General features: G+C 40.7%; 1 protein-coding gene across 1 annotated transcript; it reads right to left on the bottom strand.

Annotated features, from left to right (window-relative positions):
* Positions 1-183: 183 nt before the first annotated feature.
* LOC135218993 (uncharacterized) lies at positions 184-24091 on the bottom strand. The gene is made up of 6 exons (XM_064255431.1): positions 24025-24091; positions 22212-22363; positions 11371-11557; positions 10626-11237; positions 6034-6249; positions 184-518 (listed from the first exon to the last, which is right to left on the bottom strand). The coding sequence occupies exons 1-6, from the start codon at positions 24089-24091 to the stop codon at positions 184-186; spliced, it is 1569 nt and encodes a 522-aa protein (XP_064111501.1).
* Between the last annotated feature and the right edge of the window lie 2648 nt (positions 24092-26739).

Below are 26739 nucleotides of genomic sequence, written 5' to 3'. Positions count from 1 at the left end.
GCTAATTGCTTGCAGCTCACTAACCCTTTTAGCTGTGGCCAAGGCCACCAAAAAGATGGTCTTTTTCGAGATATCTCTAAACGAAGCTTGATCCATCGGTTCGAACTTATTAGTTCCTAAGAATTTCAGGACTACATCGAGATTCCAGGAAGGTGTTCTGTATCGGTAATGTTCTTGCCTTGTTTAAAAAGGCCCTTTTTTATTGACCTTATTTAGGTCTCTCAGATCGAGATTATTGGTAATATCTAAACCTCTGTGTCTAAATACTGAGGCCAACATACTACGATATCCTTTAATTGTCTGAGTTGACAACCCTACTTCCTTCTTTAAATATAAAAGGAAGTCGGCAATTTGGGTCACAGAGGTACTGGATGAAGAAATCTTCCGACTCTTGCACCACTTACGAAAGATTTCCCCACTTCGCCTGGTACACCTTAATAGTCGAGGCTCTTCTTGCTCCGGCCACAGCTCTGGCCGCCTCTCTAGAATCCCCTCGCTCTGACAAGTCTTTCGATAGTCTGAAAGCAGTCAGACCCAGAGCGAGGGTGTTCTTGTGGTACCTGTTGAAGTGACGGCTGTTTGAGTAGATCTACTCTTGCTGAAAGTGTTCTTGGTACATCTACTGTCCATTCCAGTACCTCTGTGAACCAATCTCGGGCCGGCCAGTAGGGAGCTATGAGCGTCATTCTCGTCCCTTGACTCTCCCTGAATTTCTTCAAAACCTTTCCTAATATCTTGAACGGGGGAAAGGCGTACACGTCTAGCCCGTCCAATCTAGAAGAAAGGCGTCTACTGCGACTGCTTGACGGTCTGGGACTGGAGATCAATAAGTCGTCAATCTCTTTGTCATTGCGGTCGCAAACAAGTCCACCACTGGACGACCCCATAATTTCCACAGACTCTGGCATACTTCTAGATGAAGAGTCCATTCTGTAGACAGAAGTTGACCTTCCTCCCGCTCAACAGGTCCGCTCTCACATTCTTCTCCCCTTGAATGAACCTGGTGAGAAGGGTTACGTTTTCCTTCTCTGCCCATAGAAGGATCTCCTCCGTCAACTTGCAAAGAGACTGAATGCGTTCCCCCTTGCTTGCGGATGTACGCCAGAGCTGTGGTATTGTCCGCGTTGACCTGCACCGCCTTGTTGCGGATCACCGCGTTGAACTCTTTCAAAGCCAAGAAAATCGCCATCAGTTCCTTCCTGTTTATATGCCAAGACGCTTCCTCCTTGCTCCAGCGACCCGACACTTCTTGAGGGCCGAGAGTCGCTCCCCAGCCTGCATCCGACGCGTCTGAAAACAATACAAGGTCTGGGTTCTTCTGCTGGAGCGACGCTCCCTCCGCTAACTTATTCCCCGGAGTTAGCCATCAAAGTAATTCCTCTTTGATCTTGCGAGGAATTCGAAACAGGAAGGAATCCGGTTGTGATTTTCTTGGCCAGACTTGGTTCAAAAAGATATTTGCAAGGGTCTCATGTGAAGCCTTCCTAGAGAAACGAACCGTTCCAGTGACGAGAGAGTCCCCAGTAGCTCATCCACTCTCGTGCAGAACATTGTTCTTTCTCTAGAAAGGCTTGTACTTTCCGGATGCATTGAGCTTGCCTGTCGGGAGATGGAAAAGCCCGAAAAGTCGCTGAGGAAATCAAAGAATTCCCCAATAAACTAGCTCCTGATTGGGGATCAGATTCGACTTTTCTAAGTTCACCATCAGCCCTAATTCGTTCGTTAATGCCAACGTCATTTCTAAGTCCTCCAGACATTGTCTTCTTGATTGGGCTCTTATGAGCCAATCGTCTAGGTATAGAGACACTCTTATCCCTAGAATATGTAGCACTTTGCCACGCTTGACATCACTCTTGTAAAAACTTGTGGGGCTGTGCACAGTCCGAAGCAGAGGGCTTTGAACTGAAAGACCCTGTTCTGGATCACAAATCTTAAGTACTTCCTGGATCCTGCATGAATTGGGAATTGAAATATGAAACTATGCGTCTTGAAGGTCCAGGGTAACCATCCAGTCCCTGGACGCACCGCTGCCAGTACTGAATCGGTCGTCTCCATAGTAAATTTTGTCTTCTCCACAAATAGGTTGAGTTGACTTACGTCCAGTACTGGTCTCCATCCCCCCGAGGATTTCGCTACTAAGAAAAGCCGGTTGTAAAATCCCGGGGATAAGTGATCCAGAACAGGTTCTATTGCTCCTTTCCCTGAGCATAGAAAGTACTTGCTCTTGCAGTGCTTCTTGTTTCCCTGGATCACTGTAGTGAGCTCCAAGTTCTCTTGGCGATGTCGAAAGAGGTGGTTTCTTCAGAAAATCTTGTAACCTTCCTTGGCTACCGTGACTACCCAAGGATCTGCTCCCTTTTCTTGCCAAATCTCCCAAACTTCTGGAGTCCATTGTTTATTACTGGGTTTCGAACCCCTCTTGGGAGGAGCTCTTCTTCCTCTGAAGGAAGGACGAGAAAAGGACTTGCCTCGAAAGGGCTGACTAGCCTGTCTTGACTCCTTAGGTGTCTTCTTAACCACTTTGGTGGGTAAAAATTTCCTTACCGAAGACGTTAAAAGATCCTGCGTCGCTTTCCGAGTCAGGGAAAGCGAAATATCCTTGATAAGATCCGAAGGAAATAACTGATCCGAGAGTGGGGAAAAAACCAATTCGGATTTCTGAGCGTTAGAAACGCCCTTTGCAGCAAAAGAGCACAGGATGACCTCTTCTTTAAAACTCCTGCGGTGAAAAGCGATGCTAACTCATTCGCCCCATCCCTTAGGGCTTTGTCCATGCAGGACATAATACTGCTTGGAAGTTGCGAAGAAGTTGATTCCTTATCTTCCAAGGTTCGTCCCAGAGCCCCCAAGGACCAATCAAGAAAATTAAAAACCTCGAATGTCCGGAAAATACCTTTCAAGAGATGATCTAACTCTGATGACGTCCACCAAACTTTAGCCGAATTCAAAGCATGTCGGCGGGAACTGTCAACAATGTTGGAAAAATCCCCCTGGGAGGAGGCAGGAACTCCCAGGCCCAGACTTTCCCCCGTCGCATACCAGATTCCGGACTTCGATGCTAATTTGGCTGGAGGGAAGGAGAAAGAAGTCTTGCCCGCTTCCCTCTTTTCTTTCAACCACGTATCGATCCTTTGAAGAGCCTTCTTTGCTGTAATTGAAAGCTTCATCTTCAAAAACGATGACTTCTTCGGTGTTTTATTCTTGGAGAATTGAGAAAGGGGTGACATCGGAGCTGAAGGCTGAAATTCCCCTTCAAAATTGACAGAAGGCAATCAGTTAACTTCTTGTAGTCTGAAGAAGGTGCTTCACCATCTTTCTCTTCTTCAGACGCTAAGTCTTCCATCTCCTCTTCTGCCGAAGAAACATCTTGTAATCCAAGGTCTTGCTGCTGAACATCTTCTCTAACCTCACGGGAAGAAGAAGGGTTAACCTCCTGCCGCCTGCGTCCTGCGTCCTTCTGAGATACGTCCACCAAACGTGAATCCGCTCCGTAATTGCGTCCTGCGTCCTGTCCGCCTGGTAGAGTCCGTCCGACTTAGCCGGTAACTTGCGTCCTACACGAGAATCCGAAGTGCGATGAGGAGGAGGCAAACAATCATGCGTCCTTTTGGAGGACTTGACGGGAGAGAAACGTCCTTACGTCTCGTAGGAGGATGTGTCCGTTGCTTCCCACGATATAACTAGATCGGCTAACTTTCCTTGCATCTCTTTAAGAAAGTCCTTAGTCTCTGTTTCCTGACGGGATGCCTGAGCATGCGGGGAACGAAGACGAGAAAGTATTGCTACGACGAGAAACTCGAATCTGAGGTCTACGAGAAGGAGAAGATACGAGAAAACTGCCCAGGATGCAGAAGGAGGGCTCCTATCAGGCGAACCGCCGTCTAAATGAAGTCTTGTGTCCTGCCTTGAACGAAAAGTTCTCCTCCTTTTAACCGAACCACGTCCTCATCGTCACTAGATGAGAAAATCTCGGGGCTACTCCACCGCTCTTGAGCGTCAAGTTCATCCTGAGATGACGTAGGTCTATGCGTCCTCTTCAGCGGACGCGATTCTTCCGCATAGCGTCGATACCTGCCTGACGCAGAACTATCGGTAGAAGAAAAACACTTCCCAGTGTCGCCTTTTCTATGGCGCACTGCTGCAGCCTGGACGCAACAGGACTGCCTGAAGGGACGACTGATCGTAAGGGAACCCCTCTGCGCCTCCCTTCGACTGTCGACATGCCTTCTCCCTTGGGTCTGGAGCTTGCAGAGGCCTAGGTCTAGGAGCACGAGAGACGATCAGCCGCCCCCTCCACTACACTGACACTCTCAAAAGCACCCACTTTGTCTGTAAGACGCTGAATCTGATCGCCCATTGACGCAAGGGCGGCAAACCCTTTCACATAATTAGGATCCTCAGAAACAGCAACAGGCGCAGGAGAAACCTGAGGAGAAGGATCACAACTTCTACTTGGGAATGGAGGAGGAGAAATAACAGAAGCATTCAAGGCCTTACTAGAAGAGCCTGACCTCTCACTCCGAGACAACCGATCTCCTTACTCTGTCCTTTTCTAGTCTCTCAACATATTTAGTGAAAGTCTTCCATTCCTTCTCATTTAAACTTTCACACTCATTACATCTATTATCCCAAGTACACACACCCTCTCTACACTTCTTACATACTGTGTGAGGGTCTACCGAGGCTTTCGGCAGTCTCACCTTGCACCCTTCTTTCACACACTGTAAATACTAAACCAGAATCAGACATTATAAGAAATTCCAAACGCGATTGCCAATCCAACTTTCCAATACGATACCCAATAAATCCATCAAAATACAGCGAAAGTCAGCTAACGAGTTCGAAATTCTAGCAGGGAACCCACAACGATGTTGCCGGTTCGGGTGGCAGAAAAAATCTGACGAAAATGGGAATGATTCCGAGCACCAGCGCCACGGGAACGGGGTGGCGATCACCTGAACTACCAGTGATCTAGCGGTTGCCACGAGTTTTGAAAATTCTGCCAGTGCGAACAGAGAATATAGCTATATATATACCTGCCAGGTAAGTGTCATACATGAAAACTGAGATTCCATTGTATGTAAAGAAGAGATTCCACTTATCAAAAAAGAACAAATAAATAAATTGTTATATAGATCGATAAAAATATATTAAAACGCAAGAAATGCATTAGGATCATAATGCATTGCATCTTCGTTTGATCTGAAGTTCCAATTGCACGACATCTTTGGAAGGTTGGTCCACAGTCCAATGGTATAAGGAATAAAGGACCTCTGGAACTGAAAAGTTTGAAAGCAAGGCACGTTTACAGCATATTGTGCAACTGTTCAGCAACTCTGTTTATCTTGGCAGGTTTTTTTTTTGGTTTGCATGGTGTTTTTACATTGCATGGAACCAGTGGTTATTCAGCAACGGGACCAACAGCTTTCCATGACTTCCTAACCACGTCGAGAGTGAACTTCTATCACCAGAAATACACATCTTTCACACCTCAGTGGAATGCCCAAGAATCGAACTTGAGGCCACCAAGGTGGCAGGTCAAGACCATACCGATCACGCCACTGAGGTGCTTGTATATCTTGGCAGGAAAGGGGATCAGAGATCAAATGCGGATGTGAAAGATCTCTGCAGAAATACAACTCATGAAAAAGTCGCTAACAAGAGACCATCCATCAATGGTCCAAGTCATAATTGCTACTGTTAGGAAACAGTAACCTACCACCACAAACCACTATTTATAAGATAAATCTCTGGCAGAAGCAGACATCCATACCAAAGAACAGTACTCTAGTATGGAAGGCACAAGACCCAAAACAGGTTGTACAGATTTTATCACTGTTATAAACATACGATGCCTTACGAACAATACCTAACTTGTTCTGGCACTTTCCGATACATTCATTAGGTGTTTCTCAAGAGTTAACTATGAGTCAAAAGTTACACCTAGATCAGGTAATTAGTTGTTTTACATACTGGAGTTTAGCCTCATACCTCACCAACTACACTATTCACTAACCCAGTCCATGTCCTAACTGAGGCTGAGGGCAGCTTCATTTCTTGTAAGTGGAGACTTTACTACACCAACAATTGTTGCATCATCATATTGAACAATCCTATTTTTCAAGCCAACAACCATATAACTTGTATACCTGGAAATAAGTGGATCAAGAACACTACCCTGTGGAACTCTAGACAAAATAGGTATTGGTTCACTAAAGCTCCCATCCAAAGCAACTTGCTGCTGCCTACCTGTAAAGAAATCATGCGTGTAATCCTAAAACATACCACCCACTCCAAGATTTTGGAGTTCATAAATAAGTGCCCTGGTATTTACTAAATTGAGAGCATCATTAAAATCTATTTGAAATACTAGTCTGCACTTGAAACCCTTATCAAGGTTCTCTTGCAAATTGCAAGTCTAAAAGTGCATTGCAAGTGCCTAACTGCTTTCTATATGCATATTGACTATGTGTCAGGTAACAATCTTTTAGGTGTCACATGTACTATTTATTTAGTGGTTTAAAAAATAGTTTTTTAGCAACTTTGGTGAGCAGAGAGAATAAGAGATTGGCCTTAGATCCTGCAGTTTGCAGATATCCGACTCTTGGACAAAAAATCTATAGTACTATCTACTTTTCTAGAGACAACAAAATTGGTAGCAGTTCCAATTTTCTTCCTTGGCTTTAGCTACCAGCCACATAGGAGGTTTGAGTTACTAGCAATTTTGTAGAGAGTTCAGTATTACAAGTATCTGGGAGAGGGACATCCTCAGCAGACTGCTTAGCTTCAAAAGCTCAATGAAGCAGTTCAGCCATTTCCCTAGGGCCAATAACCAATTTACCATAATCTATTAGTGTAGTGGAAGATGAGCCTGACCCAACGATAGATAAGACTGAGTAATTCCTTCAAGTTTCCTCTTAGAGGAATTATTTACATTGCAATTTATCTCAGCAGTGACAAGTTCTATTTGCAGCATGGCAACTCAACAAAAATGGTGTAACTTTCATTTTAATCATTTTGTCTTAGTGTTAAATTTGGTCCGTTTGTCACAGTAGCCTGGACTATATGTAGTACTATTATCAAAACCATGGGTGGTCATTTGTCCTATATTTGATGACCTTTATAAGGAAAACTTATTAAATAGTAGTCGTCTAATTTTTCTTCTTGAAACATGGATCTAATATATATAGCACTTAATTCTGGATCTAATGTAGCATTTGAAATATTAAGTGACTCTCAGCCTTCAATAATGCGATCCAAACTCTTAGAAGGAATTCCCCTCTCAATAAGAAGTCTTATAGTGATCATTTAAAACTATTTAATTCAAGACTATAAATACCACTCTACTGGATCCCAATAAACCTGGGATTTCAAGTATGTAATTTGTACACCTACTTGAAAAGCTATCATCAGGAACAACTTGATTAATCTCCTCATTACCTTTGGATAAAACATTCAGATGAACCTACTCAACTAGATCCAATCCCGGTAGCATCTGTTTGTTTGCTTGAATGGTGTTTTTATGTTGCATGGAACCAGTGGTTATTCAGCAACGGGACCAACGGCTTTACATGACTTCTGAACCACGTCAAAAGTGAACTTCTATCACCAGAAATACACATCTCTCACTCCTCAATGGAATGGACGAGAATCGAACCCGCGACCACTGAGGTGGGACGCCAATACCATACCAACCACGCCACTGAGGCGCTTTCAGTAGCATTTGTGAACACAAGGTCAAGACAGCTGCCAGACTAGTACTATAGTGGTTATTTATTAACTTCTCACAATAAATACCGGCTCCAAAGACTACATGGCAGTAATTGTGACATGCATTATAATCAATAAAAAATTCTTGGAGTCAGCTTTCTGAACTTCTGCCATTTGTGTATGCAAGCTGCTATATAAATTTTAAGGAGACTTTCCACTACATGCAAGTTTCTCTGCCTAGTTTACTTTACCTTTCTTGACTTCATGACAGACTTCACAATGTACCTCAAGCACCAGTATGTTGACAAGCAATAAAAATAGAAAACTGCAATTACAATTTAAAATATATTTAAAAGCAGATTACATTTCATTGCTGTACAACCTCTCATTACCTACCTCAATATTTTCCAATAAGTTTTCCTCAGTGCTTTCCTTTTCATATGGCACCTTTATCTACCTCCTAAGCAAGCATAGTCCAACCAGTGAACCTCATCAAAGGGAGTCACAGGAAGGTAAGGAGCAATGCCAAAGGTACTTTGATCATTATGAAAGTAAAGAATTACTTTCTTGTTATTCTTTCCAAGAAAAAAAAGAACATGCTTTCAAACATTGTCAAATCCAGATTAACTTTAAGCAGGTGCAGGAAAATTGTTTTGCAAAAAGTGGAGCGTCACCCTTCACAAAAAGGTGGCTATTATGAAATAATTTAAATGTCTGAATAAATATATGCAACTGAGAATTGTTATTCCTTCAAGGACAACCACAGGTAATTCAGTTCAACTGCAGCTGGCTTCATAACCATAAGAAGTACTTAAATGATAAAAAGTAAAGATTGCCTGGCATACTTTAAAATCCCCGACAAACCAACGGTGCTGACAAGTTTGCTTTTAAAACAATTGTTACCACCCATTTCAAATTAATTTTTTTTTCAACATTTAATCATTTCAAGGGGAAGTTGAAAGGTACCCACCAGTTTGGTTGTTTTTTTCTGTCTTACCAATCACTAATTCCTGACATAGGATAAACTATCCTGCTGCAAACATTCTGGATGACATGAAGTCTTCATTCCCGCCTTATTTAAGTTGGGGGAATTAATACCTACTAAAAACTTTCCCTCAGAAACATTTTGAAAGTTCACCAACCCCATCCACCTTAAATCACAACCTTATCCTTCACAATTTTTTTCTTTGCAGCCTTACACAGGATCCAAAATTCACATCCTTTTAATCTGACGTTGGTAAAAGGATAATTACTTGGATAAGAATTCTCAATTCCAGATCTTATACTTGGTTTGCTTTCATCACCCTCCTAGGTTATAATTTTAGTTTTTACGTTGTATGGAACCAGTGGTTATTCAGCAATGGGGCAAACAGCTTTACGTGACTTCCTAACCACATCGAGTAAACTATCACCAGAAATTCACCTCTAACACCTCCGTGGAATGCTAGAGGTGGCAGGCCAAGACCTTACCGATCACGCCAGAGGCGGTCCTCCGTGGTTATATAAACAGAATTTCAGAATTCAAGTCCTTACACCAAAATAACCAACTGGTCACCTAGCAACAGGACCTACAGCTTATTGTGGGATCCGAACCACACAGTAGAGAAATTCATTTCTACCACCAGAAATAAACTCCTCTGATTCCGTGTTAGCCGAGTCGGGATTCAAAGTTCGGACCACCAGATTGGCCGCAGAGCGCGCAAGCCACTCATTCCTGAACTTTATAGTAGTAACTTTGTTGCTTTCCCCTCAAACCTTTCTGACAAGACTTTGAAGCTTCTTTGATGAACCTTGCAATGAATGGCAACCACCCTGCCTTCCCCCCCCCCCCCAAAACAATGTTTAAATTCATTGCTAATCAATAACCCTATGCCATCATTTTTCCAAGAACTTATTACCACTGTACTAGCTTATCACACATTGCCAGTTTAGATACTGATGAATTGTTGGAATGTGTCCAGTTAAGATATTTTGTATAACCGACAGCCATATACAAAACTAATAATTTTAGGAAACCTCTTTGGTCACAGGTTTGGACACATGATACAAAGAAATTTCAGTCCTCCTCTCAGTGGTGCTACTATGTTGTAAGATTTCACAGTGGCTTAGTGTACATATATTTAATATACCCATTATGGGCAACAAGTGGTGAAATCTATTGCACACTATATCTAGTTGATGTCTAGTGCATACCAGGCCTTCTGGTTTACAATTAACCTTATAAATGCTAAATTTTGTTCACCACAGCTCAGTTTCCATTCCATTAGGTGAATGAGTTAAAAAGAAATTCAAGGAATACTTTTTATTGTTCTATTAATTAAACTACAAGTCCTTCATGACAACATTAACTTACACATGCCACAACGAGATATATAGCAGAAAATTCTGTAAACTCTCAGTAAGGTACTATCACTGTGATGGGAAACTAGTCAACCCTACCACAGTGGTAGTTCCTACCTGGGAAATTACATTACACCACTGGTATACACTGACAAATCCAATTGAAGAAAAAAAATAAATACAAAATAAATAAATAAAAACTGCTGGGAAGTACATTTCCCACGTGCATAACAATGACTTACCTGATAAGACTGTAGTCCTTAAAACTGATGAATGTACTTGAGCACATTGGATGAGTGTGAAATCTCTAGTCATGAAAACTAAACCACATGCACCAGAGATACTCACTCAACCAACGTGCTAAGTATTTCTCTAGTATTTAGTAGACAACTTTTTGAGATTGTTCTGGTCTTCTACGCGAACAGTCTTCCACTGATTCTTTTAACATTCAAAACTGCACATGAAAGATTTATAAACTTAATTTTTAAAAGTTACTATTTAACTTCATAATCAAAACATTTTTGGATCGACAGGCTTACTTAAGTACTACAGGCTTAACTTCAAGTTATACCTACCGCTACTAAAGTGACAACGTCTCCACTTCAGCACTGGAAATGCCATCTTTCGAAACCACCTGCGACACATGAAGATGGCAGGAACAGAAGAATTACTTTTATCAATTGCCTCTTGAAGTTTAACTAGTGCAGTACTGGATTTTCCCAACTTGAATAAGCATAGGCCTGTTGACCATAACACCCAGCCTTGCAGCGAGGTTCCACATTCCTCCAAATTAATTTCATGCAACAGCGATAAACTTTCATAATAGTTAGACTCCCTATACAGTTTACAAGCAGCAAGGTACTGTACAAGAACACCAGTGTAATTATCTCGCACTTCCAAAGTCCACGGTTGGCCCTTCAACAACATGTACGAAGTAAAGAGCATACTCTTCAGTGAGTAAATATTTTCATTGTGCCCAAGTGCATCAATCAGCCAATCAGGTGCTCTGCTACCAGGGGACCAATCATTGCTCCATGAAATACATGCCTCCAAATGGAATTTATCAACTTTCTCAGGAACATGATTTCCAATAAGGAGCAACAGTAGAGCAAAGCTGCTACACTTATTTCTTTCAGTGATGAGGACAGCTATGTCTCCGAGACTCCCAGCTCCACTGTCAGCTACCCCTTGGAGAGAGAAAAAAAAAAAAAATAAATAAATTACATAAACCTGTCAATTCTATATTACATATATAACTTAGTGTAAATATCTTAACATTCACAAATATGCTATATCCATATAACAATAATCTTTACTTACAACGACCAACAAACTCTGAAGCAACCTCTTCAGCAAACTGTGGAGTAACTGTTGTTGGGTAGTGCAGACAAACATACAGTAGTGTCAAAACTGCCTCACACTCTTCTCCCCATGACAGTTTGTTTGGCACAAGCAAAAACTTCCTCATCACACAATCAAGAAGCTTGGCTATTAGTGCACTGTCTCTCTGTCAAAAGAAAACTATCATTAGTTGGGGTATTGTATATAGTAACTATGTTAATGTTCTATTCTACTACTTTACAATTACTGTATTGTTTTAATTCTATAAAAACTGCTTGCATCATATCAATTTGTATTTTTTATTCATAAATATTTTACTAATAGTTCATAGCTTTGCTATGTCTGTTCACTTCTTGCTTTCATTGTTTATGAATTTTGTAATAAAGTGATTAAAATGAATTTTTTTTCAACATATCAATGTACTACACTCACACACCAGAGACCAGTTGTTACATAGTGGGCTCCAACGATGCATTGGTCTAGACTTTACTCTTGCGCCTTCTATGCGACCGTGAGACAATTATTGAAACACGGAGATACCAGACGCATTAACTAAAGTTAAAAGTGCTATTCAGTAATCAACCATAAAACCTTATGTTAAACAAATATGTAATGAGAACAAAAACTCATCAAACTTTCACAGTAACTTGTATTTTTCCAAAGTATATAAACCTGAACCTGAACAGTATGATCTGAAAATGGTTGTTGAAACTTTGTTAACAAGGTAGTTATCTGGTGAAGATCTGTGAATGGGGAAGGGGTGAACAATCAACTCATCAGCTACCACCACCCTCTTCAGGCACTAAGAACCTTGTGAGGTGGTTAGAGATAAGATTAAAGGTTCTGGTTTATCTACCAAAGGAAATAAATGTGTAGGAGACTAGCACCTGAAGAGGGAGAACAGTCTCTGGCTGTGAAGTTCCACCTCCACCATAAACACCATGCTCCTGGTCACACTCATGAGCAGAGAAAGGGGACCACGAGATTCTTGAGGTTCATATCGGAAACTGACAAATGTTAAGAGCCCGCCATACTCATGAAAAAGAATAAAGGACGCCTAGCTCTACAAGAGCCAGAGGTACATCAGGCCATGCAACTAATCAACAATCTAAGAGCCTAAGGCCTCCAAAACACAATTTTTTAAAGTAAATTGTATTTTTCCTAAGTATACAACTGAGGTCTTCACATTAGGAAATCTCGAACCTCTGGAGCTCATGTATCCATTTTGCTTATGGGCCAGGAGGAAGAAGAAGAGAAATAATAATAATAATAATAATAATAATAATAATAATAAACACACACTTCACAATGTACAATCCATTGGTCCTTGACATTCGGAGACACAATTAGTGAGAGGATTCCGATATTGGTCAGACGAGCAACTCACCTTGATTCATGGCCTGATCCTAAGAACTAGGGTTTGAATCGTACCTCTGACGAATTTATCGCAGTATTGGAACTGAGAGGTCAACTATAGACTTCTGGGCTTTCTTCCTATGATGGACAAGTCATATCATAGGAAAAAAGCTTGGATGAGCAACTTGTGAAAGACAGTAAAGCAAATACCAGCAATGGGTTGTGTCTTGTCTGGAACCTGATCTTCCTCCCTTTCCAAGAGAAACAAGCGGTTGCTTCAATAGTCTGACAAATGGAATGGGTACTCTACTGTGTAGCCTACCTGCACTGTAGCCAATCCACTCTGCCCACATGTCTAAAGCGAGATGTGAACCTGTCCTGTTATAGAAGCCAGGCAAGGCACACAAACAGAGCCTCCACCACAGCTCCAAGGAAAAATGTCCAAGGGCATGTGGCCAATATGCCAAAGGGGGAAGGAGTGCAGGGGTCTGCATTGACCAATTCCCTCCCCTCCTGCAACCTGTTTGCAGACAGAATTCATCCGGAATACAAAGGAAGGAGCCAAGCTTCCAATTCAAGTCGGCATTGCCAAGCCACAGCTCTGGGTTAGGCCGAGCCGCCCCTGTTGTGTACTCGTGATGAGGAAAAAGGAGTAAAGAGGGGTGACTGCCGGAAAAGGCAATGGCATTCTTAGTACTTGTCCAAGACTTCAAAAACGAAGCCATTGGTGAAAGTCTGCATAGGGAACTCCATTCTTGCCTCTACAGTTGTACGTTTAGACAGGCCATTATTGAAGTCCTGGGCCGGTAACCTTTAACGGTAGTGACCGGGAGAACCGATGCACCTGTGCAACTCCACTCCTGGCACAGAGGGAAAAGAGCCCCCTCTGTTCCCAGGCAGAAGCCCTGGCACAGTGTCAGTATCAGAAGTGAGCTCCCTCAAGTAGCAGAGGGAGCAAGTACCACTCTTGGCTAGTAATTCAGTAGGCCTAGCGCAAGCTTGAAAATCTGTACCTCCTTCACAGGTGAGGGAGCCAATGTGAGAATCCTTTTCTTCCCTTTGGTAAAAGGGTAGAGAAGCCGAACCTTAGAAGTTTCAAAGCAAGACGCCTTAGGGGCAGAGTCCTTTCTTTACTACCCTCATCTGCCTTCTCTTGGAAGAGATTGAAAGGGACAATTTTAAGTACAAGAGAAAGAAAAAGAATTAATGATTTTTCCCAGGGACTAAAGGATGTTGTCTAGTGGGCTGGGTAGGAAATTGCCCAACTGGTACTGTCTACCTAAAGCCGAACCCTTGTTCAAAAACTGGCCCGAGGGAGTCCTTAGTTTGGCCAATGCAAAAGACCACAGATCTAGGCAGGAAAACGTTCAGAAAACAGCCACCAGAATTTCTGCTGCTTCTTGTGAGATGGGAACTGCCTCTCCAATCGGTTGTTGCACCGAGACTGGGGTCTAGGTGAACTAAACCCAGGGCCACCTGTTTACCTGACAACCTCTTTTGAAGGTTCGTATAACCTTTTCTGGTGAGGCAGAAGAGGAGGAATCTCTTGCGAGACTTTAGTGCGTTTACCATAACATGATTGCTGTGGTGTGGCTTGTACAGATATATGTTGCCAATTTCCATGTTAAGGTAATCATATTAGCTTTATGGTCTATTGAAATACTTTAAGTGACTCCCGTAAACGTCCTCACCCACCAGTTGAGGCCAAGGAAGGAAATATGTCTATAATTTCCTGAAATACTTCATTTTATAAAAACTATCATAAAGGTCCTGTAACTGATGTTTTGAAGGCTATCCAGACAACATCTGAAGCGACAAGTGTCAGAATGAACTTATTCGTAGACTTAACAAGGAAGCAAGAGGCAGGAAATACAGTGGAATCTCTAGTTTCAAAAACGAAAAGAGAAAGTGATAATGTTATGCAAAGTGGTTTGTCTTTTCTAAGGGCATAATAGATCAATTGACTTATGAACTTAAGTTTAAAGTCTAAACACCGGCGCCAACAGGCCATTCAGCGCATCTATAATTATAGAAAGAGAAAGAAGGAATAGCTAAATAGAATGGGGAATGGAAAAAAAAAAAAAAAAAAGTTAACAGGAAAAGCAAACCCTTTCCCTCGACTCCCAAGGTCTAAACCGAATCTCCTAGGAAGGATTATATCTGCAGGAAGCATTTAAAATGGGACTTACATACCCGTAGATGACGACGCTCCTTTTCTACCTGGCCCCACCAGAGCGATCTTAGAAAAATAACGCACTATACTTCATCCACCTGATCAAGGACCCCCCGACAGCAAGGGAAAGACAACAGTAATCCCAATGAAGCCTGGGGTTTCCATACAGGGTCCCAAGTTGAGAGGAATGATCAACTGACGAGGTCATAGGTCCTTCCTCTAGACCATTATGCTGATGGATCAGCACTGATCTGAAAGGTCCTCTATATCTCGGGATTTTCCGCCTGTTTTGGCAAAGGACCCTTGAGTCCCTCCTCCAAGGTGCAGTCTTCCCGATCTACTTTCTCCCTAAGAGAAGGAACCTCACCGGAACCCTGAAACCCTACCTAAACTGCTCCAGCATATTTCCTGCTTGATCCAAGGACCAAGCCAGGAGCAGAAATCCTTTGAGAACCCTCAATGGAAACATACCTGTTCATAAATTAAGTTTGGAAAATCAAAGGCGTTAACAAAAGGTCAGGAAGGTCCGGCGCTCTCACCTGTCATATCAGCCAAACTGTTAGTAGACGTGAGCTGCTTTTGATCAACTCATGGTGGTGATTGCAATACGGATTTAGCAATGACCAACAGAAGGTAGTAATCATTGTGTAAACTTCGTCAGTCTGAGCTACTCGATGTATACACAATTGCAGTGGCACTTTAGAAAAGGACCATCCTGCTAGGACATGGTAAGCAGAAAGAACTTAAGATACTTTTCTGCATACCATGTATAAGGACTATCTAGAATATGCTGTGCCCATTTCAGACATTTATGGAATTAATACCTAATGGACATCCTACCATTTTACCTCCCCAGCTAAGACCACACAGTCAGGCCGTAGCCCTTCCAATGTGAATGAACAACCAAACTTCAAGGCAGAGGCTAAAATACTTAGGATCACATCTTAACAATTCAGAATTTTGGGAAGTCTTTATGTTTAGAACTTTATATAATGCTAATTGGGAATTTCATTAGAATCTTTTTCTAACACTTCTAAAGGTCATGATTCCCTACAAAAGGTTAAAGTTGTAATTACCTGTCAGTCAAAGCCAAAACCCAAAACAACTTGTCTGGACATATGCTAAAGACATGCCCAAGCTGATCTGCATTCTTTCAATCTAAGCCATGGACGGAGAATGACGGGAGAACACACCCGAAATTACCATTTCTGTAAGACCAGCCTTACAATTCAACAACACGTGTTTCCTTTCCCCCCCATTTTTAGCCCACCATTCTACAATATTTCCCCATGGTCAAGAAGACAGACACAGCCCAAGGACAAACATTGATTGTAGAATTATTGTTGCAAATTTCATCTAATACGAGAGAAAAAAAAAATATAGACCCCCCCCCCCCCCCGGAACAGCATCAATTACTACAACAAGTTAACTGTCAGTGCCTGGGCCAAAGTTAGATTCATGCACCTGATTTCTCATGGAATATCTCCAGATAGTAATCTTGCAGTATTCTTCAGTAGCATAGCAACTAGAGACTCGCCTTGTAAGCTAGAGCATTTTATAAGACATAATGACTTGTTATAAATTTTGGACTTCGAGTTACACAATGAAAACACCGAGTATAAAGGTTTTACGTTTCTTGAAATTTCTGAGTTTGCTCAACCTTGAACCCTTGTTCTGCAAAGGATACACTCAGTACTGACCATTGTTAACAAGAGGCATCAAATTAGTGATTAGTATTTTACACCATATTTTTTTGAATGAAATTGGAAGAAAATATTGAAATTATTAAATGGACTATAAATGAAGTGCAATTCCTATGATAAACACCACAATTCAGTTACAGGGAGAATAATAAGACACCCATGTGATATCATGAGCGAAGCCACGACACCACCACTCCTCCAAGTATACGTACATCACTTAATATACATATCCTAAATTACAAAGGGTATGTTCCCATTTTTATTTATTCTCTTTCCCTTTTACTACATGATGTGAACTAAGTCTGCAATATCAAGCACAATGAATTTTGTAACTGATAACTCGCTAATCACCTACTATTTCACCTATCTGCATAGACACTGCAATGGGTATTCACTTCCAAATTCCCATGGTTGGTACAAACAGCCTTAGAAATTTTCTCGTCAGAGTATTTGCACATCTTCCTTTTTTTTTTTAACTGGCAGGCAAGAGGTTTTGCATTATTTGCACTGCCCTGTGAGGGTTAATATAGCACTGCTGCACTACATATTTTTACTCTCACATTTCTTATCTTAGAGGAGCCTCTTACTCATGGGGATGGGTAAACTCCCTGCTAAATTCACGAAAACTTAAAACCCCTCGAAGCACGTGTTCGAACAGATCTATCGGCCCGACGGTGGGCATGCAGAAGCATGCACGATGCCACAATTTGTATGTAAACTAGTTTTTCGGTTAGTTCGAAGCCAATACCAAAGCACGTGTTCGAACAGTAAGGCCGTGGCGAACGAGTAAGGTGTTTAATGTTACATTTATGAGGGGATTTATAGCCTAGGCTAGTTGTGTTTTTTTTTTGTATGTACGGCCTTGACTGTAACCCGTGGCTAGCGCGCACAGCGCAACATTACCTCTTGCCAGAACATACCGTGCTTGCCATAAATCTTCAAATACTATGTGGATAAGGCATGAAGCGCTGTTCCGCCATGGCCTTACTGACAGCACACAAACATTCACCGTTGACAACTAATTTATCAGTAATACTGGTGAGGTAGCCTAGGCTAGTCTACCATTTACATGTAAAGTAGTAGTTCAAAGTTATGTATGCAAAGTAAGGGGTCCTAGCATCTAATTTAAGGCTAGTGGTTAAAAAGTTCTGCAAAGTAAGGGGTCCTAGGCTAGCCTACGTCAACCTTGAATGCAGAGGAAGAGGCCAAACTTTTGTATTCAGAGTAAAGGGCCAGCCGTAACAAACCGTAAATATGTACATTTGTGTGTCTCAAAACCGGGAATTGAGAGTTTTGGGTGCCGTGAAAGTCTGAGGCCGCCGCCCCCCCCCCCCCCCAAAAAAAAAAAAAAAAAGTTTCCCAATGGGTCCCCCTTTACCATTTGATGTTTTTTAGGCTTTATTTTCACTGGGGCAACTACAAAAACCTCGTTATTAGCAATCATACTGTTCCCTTTATCATTTCCAAACATGCATTATACATGTAGTTACTTTATTAAAGATTTTTTCCAACAAAAATCGATCGTCCACGGATATGTAGTGGGGCTCCTTACTTTTGAGTACAAATACAGTTTTAACCACACATCAATCATGGCGATGGCCCTGCCAACATACCCATGCACTGTCTGTTTTTGTGAAAAGCCAATTACAGCTATATCCTAACTACCCTTCTAAAAGAAGAAGCAGAAGATATTATTGATAGGCCACTTAAGTTAAGTGTCTTACAGGAAACTCAAGTGCATCGAGAAAATCATAAAAGGACACTCCAGGGCAGTTTGCATAATTGCTGGGATAGGTACACTAGTGGAGATCTGTCAACGTTCTAATTTTTCCATCCTCTTTTGACTCCTTTTCTTTAGATATTAGTTTTACAATATTTTATATGGTATTCTCTATTTCATATTCAATTCAATTAGTTAAGGAATACAGGCTTTGTGATAAAAGAATAAAGAATTTAAAACTATTTCTACTACATCCAGTCTGAAATATATCTCCCAAATTGAGTTAATTTAAAAAAAGGATTTAGGGCGCAAAAAATTTAATTTGCCGAATATGAAATAAAGGTGTCTTCATGACAAGTATGCAATAAAGAATTTTCTATGTATGAAAACTACTCTATTGCATCCAATGTGTAATCTTTTTTAATTGCGCGAGTTGGGGCGCAACAACTATATAGTGAGCAGTTGGGGCGCATCAACAACTGAAGAAGTAGATTTGCCCCAGAAGGACTTGGGGCGCATCGTCACTGGAGCAGATGGTGATAACGCCACATGTGGAAAAAGTAAATCTGCACTTCAACAAGTAATATGTTCAAGAAGGGATTGGCTAAAGGAAAAACTATTATAAATGGCACTAACTGCATGGGTTGGAAAGAACGTTCCTGCGAATACGACAGCCACTAGGACTTGGAACATCAAATTTACATCAGTGTTTAGTACTACCCCTGGGGTAATTGCGTCAACCCCCCAAAATTAATAACTTCTTGATAAACAACCCAAATTACTATAGGAAACTTGATTTCCACAGAAATAACCCAATGCAAAGTCTTTACCTAGATCTACCATAAAAGGAGGCAATAAACTAGGGTAATGCATCGTTGTGCGGGCACTTGCATGGACTGAGTCACCTTTCACTATATTTAATCGGAAATAAAAATAAAATTCAATAAATAAAACTATAATTCAATAATTAAGCATACCACTCAAGAGACTAGTTTCTTCAACGCAATGAGATACATTATTCACTCTATAATTGGTGAAACAAGAATACAATTACATCTTTATGCATAACATTCAAAAAATTGAAGTTTTGTCAACATAATGCGACATATGAAAGACCCATACAAACTAAAATAAGCATGTGAGCTATTCGTAAAATGTTTTCAAAGCAGTTTTGAAATCCCAGATGTAATTGGATTCTTGTTTCACCAATTAAATATCAAGAGGATAAGGCCAAGCCACGTGATGACGATGATCAACTGCAGTTGTTTACCCTAGTTCACATCAAATCCGATGAAATTTGTCAGGAATCTGGTTACTTTCACAACAACGAAATTTTAAAATGAATTATCGTGAATACATAATAAATATATGCAATGCGTAACCTTACTCTGGTTTTTAACCAATTATTTCGGAAGTGGATATTGTCACTACGCAGTGAAAATAATGTCAGCACTTATCCTCACCGCACAAAACTCTCAACCTTTGGCCTACAGATGTTGCCATTTTCGTAATCAAAATAATCTGAAATATGTTCACCTCCTGAAAGTTATTTCAATATATATATATATATATATAATGTCATTTATCCTCGCTGCATGCTTTTCTTTCATTGCATTTATAAGTGATTTTATACTGAAATTTGTAATAAAATTGCAGTTTTTACTTTCCAAATATTGTTTCCACTGGTCTGTAATTTACATCACTATCATAAACAGTAGTTATTGTTACTGTAATGCTATCTTTTTAATATATGACAACTGTTATGCTTATTTCAAAGTATTGGTTCACACTGGTTGCTTAAATAATGACAATTGTAATGGGGAATAGGTGGTTCACTTGTGTGCTCACACTCGCGATCTTAGATCTTTACTGTAGTTCCATACTTCTACAGCTAATTCACCAAAGATTTTGGAAAAATGTCATGATTATGAGACTTAGTCTTCAAACACTGCAGTACCAATCAAATTTGAAGAAATTTGCACCTTTATTGCTAAAAGCAAAACAGGAAGTGAAGCTGGCGAAGTTACCCAAAGGTTTTAAAGAATATGCAGCGACAATATCCACTTCAAATTATTTCAATGTTACCATAAGCACTCTTCTTCCTCTTCCCAGACAAACGTGTTTTGCTGGCCGGAGCCAATACACTTTCATCATTTAAGACTGTGAATTAAATGTCCCACCCAGAGCGTCTTATGGGTAAAAGTGGTGTGCGGATTTAGCACAAGGAGAATGGTTTAGTTTTTATCGACACAAGTGACTGCAAACACCGAGATGGTGTCAATCTTCTACACCATAAGGTGTTATGTGTAAGATTTCGTCGTAGGTGTCATGGAGGTAAGTTTGCACTACACACGGCTCTACTTTCATTAACTTGTGTTTGACCAGAAAATTATGACATTTTGTGAAGGGGGAAAAAAAAAAAAAAAAAAAAACAAAAAAAAAACTTACTTTGAGAAGAAAGTAGGGGTCTCTATCTGCTGTTTCCATGCTGGTTGGGTTATGACTGGCACCTAATTCAGGATACTTCAAGTGCTGAAATTATTATTTTGGGAGTGTCCACCTGTCCACACAGCGATGCATTACCCTATCATACCTTAACCTAACCTAGTTGGGCATGCTACTTACCCTCCGATCCCCCTGTAACACAGCATATGCACTTTAGTACTCCAGGATGGCCAGCAGACAAAAACAATCTGTTCTGATGTTTATTAGGGTAAAAAACCGCACGGTACAGGGGTGGACATGTACGATCAATGTGTACAACCCCAAGAAAAGTACATTATAAACGTGTCCTTACACCGGAGTAGAGATCTTTTAGCTCCGTTTCTCACCAACACAGCGCGTATGATGCCCATCTCCGATGTCAGGACGCGTTATAATGTACTTTTTATGGGGTTGTACACATTGATCGTACATGGTCCACCCCTGTACCATGCGGGGTTTTCTACCCTACAGTCAACCAGCAACAAAAACAGTAAATTCTTAATATGCAATGAAAATATTATAACGTAAATTACCAAAGTAATAAATACCACGCAGAGCAAGTACTTAGGTCTACCAACCTTCAACTCATTAGGTTAAGCCAATCTATGCAGTCTAGGGTCAAGACTCACTCGGGTTGTGTGCACTTGTTAGGCTAATACTGCAGATCACAGCCATCATAAGAGAACTTACACATTACTCAAAACGAATGCAACCTGGCTTCACATAACTTTTTCACTCAACCACAGGTCAACAAACTCTGACCTGGGTGGTAGACCTTTGCACTTGGACACAAAGCCAAGGAATTCCTCATGTTAGCTTTATTAAAATGTTAGTGTAATTGCAGTCTCAGAAACTGAAAACTGAAGTAATACGTATTAAAACGCCTGCTAGGCTTGGTTGCAGTAGGCTACTGGCCAAATTCAAGACTATCTGGTAAACAGAGGATAGCCTTTAAGCAAGTCCACATAGAAAGCACCAACTTTGGAAATGCAAGCACACACGTACAACATATTCCACACCAAGTTAACACCACGAAAGTAGCTATGAACTGGTACAATTCGTCGTAGAACAACTAACCGCGAAGTTGAATTTTGACCAGGACAAGCTGATATACAACTAACCAACATCCCCCAACCGTTTTCGCAAGAAAGCTGGAGTCAATTCCATCCAATCAATCAACGCTGCTTGTTATTCACTATCAAATGCCTGACCCCAAGTGTCCCAAATGGTATCTAGTCTACAACCCAGAGGCCACCACGCGCCCCTCCTCAGCTGCCACCCAGAAGACAAGCCCTAGATAGAAGCCGCCCTGCGTCCTGTCTTTCTCTCTCATGATTCAACTGAAGGCTAAATGAAAAATGCAAAAAGTAAAATATTTACTCACCAACGCTGGGAAAGCGCATTTTCTCAGCTCTGTGAGAAATTCCGAAGGTTCATTTATACGTGATGGAGGATGAAATGCTGAGGACGCGAGTGGTGGAGGAGGAGCAGCGGAGCAGAGTCGGAGGCGTTGGGGCAGGCGACGGCGTGGTATCACTGAGTTTGAACGCCGCCGATGACGCTGATGATGACGACGCCTCGACCGTTACAACGCCGCCACTCCTTTGTTCCTTCTTGGACGACCATCTTGTTGCACATTTCTTCTTATTGCTGCTGTCAGGGGCGTCTGGAGCACTTTCTCGCTGTCTCTTCATGGCTCGGGCGTTAACCAACAGATCAGTTTAGGTTACCTTAAGCGGTTTACCACTGGCTTGCAAGCAGATGCAATAATGAAAGAGAGAGCGGTTGTTCGCTCATAAACGACGCATGCTTCCCGCGTCAGAGGGAGGGACATCTAACGGCCGTAGACTAGTAGTTTGTCCGAAGACTCTGACGTCATCGCTTTTCGAAGCTTCGAAGTGTTCGAGATAGGGTGGAATTAAGAACGGGAAATGATCTCCTTGTCTCCATCTATTAAATTATTTGGGTAAATTCAGTTAGGAAATCCAGTCTGTTATACTTGAGTAACTATAAATTTGAATTTATTTATTTCTAGATGTTAGAAATGTCTTGCTAATTTATGATCACCAACATTTTGTGGTTTCGAGATAGTTTGAATTCATGAAAACGGAACTAACTTGCTTGTTACTGACGTCATTGTAATTCACATCAAAGAGTTCACATATGAATAAGGAGCGTTACCACGTGACGTCAGCAACCACGATTCTAAGCGAGTTAATGCTTACGAAACTTGTAGAGTGATGTCTGTATTTTGGAGAGGTTTAAGAAATATATAAAATTTTCCTAGTCATGTTTTTGTTAGTGCCTTGATTCAGACAGCGTAGGTTACCTCATGAATCGTTATAATCTGCCGAATAAAAGTATGGCCTTCACGCTGAAGAGGGAAAATAATATAAACAGGACAAATAGCGGAGGTTAAAAACTGAAGCTGCACGAGTATAAAGAATAGTAAAGAACCGTCACATTTATTTGAGAATGTAGAAACTGCAACAATATAATAAATAAATCTTGGAAAAAGAAAGCAATTTACATAAGCAAACTTTATATAGGCTTCTTAATGATAAGGTTAAACTAAAGAAAAAATAGTTCCCTAATGATTTCAGTGATCAAGAACAAGCATATAGTATTTTTGGATATTTCATGAAAAAATTGTTGGTAGTATAATTGTCAATTTTACTGAAACGCTGAATCAAATTAGTACTGAACCTATTCCACTGTAAGACTGTTGGGATAAGATATGGTAAATAACGGTGATATATTATTAGAATGACTAAACCAATCTGCGCAATTGATCTGATGTCAATATATCTGAATTTGTTGGTTGGTGAATTTTCATCCTTTACTGATATATATTGGTATAAGTTATAAATACCAATATTTCTGAGCACTACTTTCCTATATCTAAGAAAGTGAATATATTCAACCAGACTGCTGCATGCTCTATTGTAAATTATCTGTTTTAGTATGGAAGATGAAGGTAAATGAAGTATTCAGGTCTTGATCTTAAAATGTAGCTTTTTAGACAGTTGTGTATTAATTACTTCTAAATGATTTACGGTCCACTGGAATTGTTGATGAAGCCTTTGAGTATCCTGTAGGACGGCAGAAAGTCCGGAAAATAGATTTGGAAATCATATATATCTTATGAAGCACTGAAAAGAGGAGTACTCCAACGAAGTCTGTTAGGTCTTTCTCACCTTTCTCACCAGACGTCAGGTAGGCCTCCAGGCCTGTCAGTCGTCCTGCTTCAGGAACTTTCTCCATTCCAAAACCTTAAAGGATACGCTCCTCCTCCATTCTTTGGTGTGTCCAAACCATCTAAGCTGTCCTCTCTCCACAAAAATCTAGTATCCCTCCACTCCAGTTCTCTTCTAATGTCTTCATTTCGTAGCCTATCCGGGGAGTCTTGTTTTCACCTTTTATGAGGTCTTAGGGCTTTCATTTCAGCTGCTTGAGAAGTTTGGCTTCTAGTTCTTGATGTTAATGTCCATGATTCATGGCCATAAGTCAATATTGGTCTTAAAATAGAGAGGTATATTATGGTTTTCACTTTGCGAGGTATATTTCTGTCTTTCATTAGTGGGTAGAGCAGATACAGATTGTTACTGAATTTCTGTAATCGGGTAGTTATTTCCAGTTTTGAATCGTTTTGGTCACTAAACTCTACTCCTAAGTATTTGAAATTTCTACACTGTTTCAATGTCTGGCCTTCTAATTCTACATCTACGTTACTTGGTGTTCGTGATAGGTGCATGATCCCTGTCTTATTCTTGTTGATCCGCATTCCATTAGCTTTTAAGATCGCGTTTCCAGTTGTTGACGTTTTCTTAGAGAGATTCTACGCTGGGGGCTATCATTGCATGGTCATCTGCATACATAAGGTTGATGGTCATATCTGCAGCTTCATCCCCACCTAGTTCCCTCATACATTTATCTAGGAACAACATAATAAGAAGTGGAGAAAGGACGCTGCCCTGTCTTACTCCTGATTTAATTTCAAACCAGTCTTCATTCTCTTGATTTGTTTTTACTCTGGATCTGATGTTTTGATAGGTGTTATAAATTGCTCTTATAAGTTTCTCAGGGATTCCATAGTAAGGGTCTTTTAGGGCAATCCCATATTTTTTCATTCTTGTACTCTATCAAAAGCCTTTTATAAGATCTATAAAAGCAATATATCTGTCCTGTCCCATTCCCAGCTCTTCTCAAGTACCATCTTGAGGGAGAAAATCATATCAGTTGTCCCTCTTCCTGGTCGAAAACCGTTTTGCCATTCACCCAGCTTTGGTTAACATATCCTCTCAATCTAGTTTCAAGTATTCTTTCATATACTTTAAAAGCATGTGACATTAGGGATATTCCTCTATAATTGCTGTAATTTGTCTTGTCACCTTTCTTATAGATTGGGCATATTAGATCTCTTCTCCAGTCTTCAGGTGGCATTTGCCTATTCCAGAGTATGCCGATTAGCTCTATAGTAGCCAGATGACTCCATCCTCCCCATGTTTTTAAGGAGCTCTGCAGGTATTGTATCCACTCCAGGGGCCTTATCATTTCTCATCCTCTTGAGAGCATTTTTTAAACTCCAGTGTTGTTATGATCAGGTTTTCTGCATCCCCAAACACATCAAATTCTACATGCTCTTCAAGGTCATTGTTTCCGTTGTTTAGTAGTGTTTCAAAGTGATGTTTCCATCCTAATTCAATTTCTCGGGGTTCGGTTAAAATTGCCCCATCCATAGGGTCTTTGATTACATAAGTGGTGGTTGGCTTCCCTTTCTATAGTTTTTGGCAGTGCTATATATGAGTTTTCTGGTACCTTGGAGATCATTTCCCAGATCTTCTATTCTTTCCCCATGTTTTCTCTTTTTGTTTGAGCTTTTATTCTTTCCGTTTCTCTCGAGGCTTCTTAATAGTTATTGCGATCTTCCAATTTTCAAGTTTTCAAATTTTCATCCATATTCTGAAGAGTTTCATTTTGTTTGCAACAGCGGCCTTTAGTGTGGGGATCCACCAAGAAGTTTGTTTTTCCTCCAACCTCGAACTCTTTTTCTTTTGCACTGTATTATTAGCAGCACCCACTACAGCCATTTTAAAGTGTCTCCATTTTTCATTTGGGTCATTGCTCTTCTGTTGCATTTGTTTAGCTCGACTTATTTCGTTTTGATATCTAACTAAGCACTCCTCTCATATTCTCTAAAATAAATCTTCCTCTCACTTGGCTTTTAATTGGTTTGGGTTTCGTCATCTTTAATTTAATTAAGAGAAGCCTGTGATCTGAATCGAATGACACAGAAGGGATGCTTTTTACATCTCTGGCCATATTTTTGTTATTTGTTATTGCCATATCAATCATTGATTTTTCAGTATTTGCTCCTAAAGCCGAGTTCCATCGGTACCACGTCCACTTGTGGCTGTCTCTATGATTATAGAAAGAGTTCATAATGGACATCTGGTTTAGTATGCAAAAATCAATTATGTTTTCTCCTTCTCTATTTCTGTCTCCAATGCTAAATGCTCCCAATATGCCCTCTATGCCTGTCCTGTCTTGCCCACTATGTCCATTCATATTTCCAATTAATTATTATGTATTCTCTACATATGGGACAGAATCTCTTTACTTCTTATAGATGTCTGAAGAATTCTTCCTTTTCTTCTTGAGGGCGGCCTGCTGTGGTGCAGACACCTGAATTATGCTGGCTTGAAACGTTCCTAACTTTAAGGAAATGCTAATAATCCTATCTCACTTGAATTCTAGATGACTAATTTTTCCAACTTTCCCCGTGACTTTTGACCATCAACAAGGGAATTCCGAACTGACCATCAATGAAAGAAGGAACTGGAATCTTTCAAAAGGACTCGTTACAATTCCAGACCCTAATACCAAGCGCATCAAATAAGTCACTTTTCCCA

The sequence above is a fragment of the Macrobrachium nipponense genome, chromosome 1 (genome assembly GCF_015104395.2).
Source record: "Macrobrachium nipponense isolate FS-2020 chromosome 1, ASM1510439v2, whole genome shotgun sequence".
Classification (NCBI taxonomy): Eukaryota; Metazoa; Arthropoda; class Malacostraca; order Decapoda; family Palaemonidae; genus Macrobrachium; species Macrobrachium nipponense.
The sequence above is the reverse complement of the archived record's forward strand: the minus strand, read 5'-3'. Positions and strand labels throughout refer to the sequence as shown.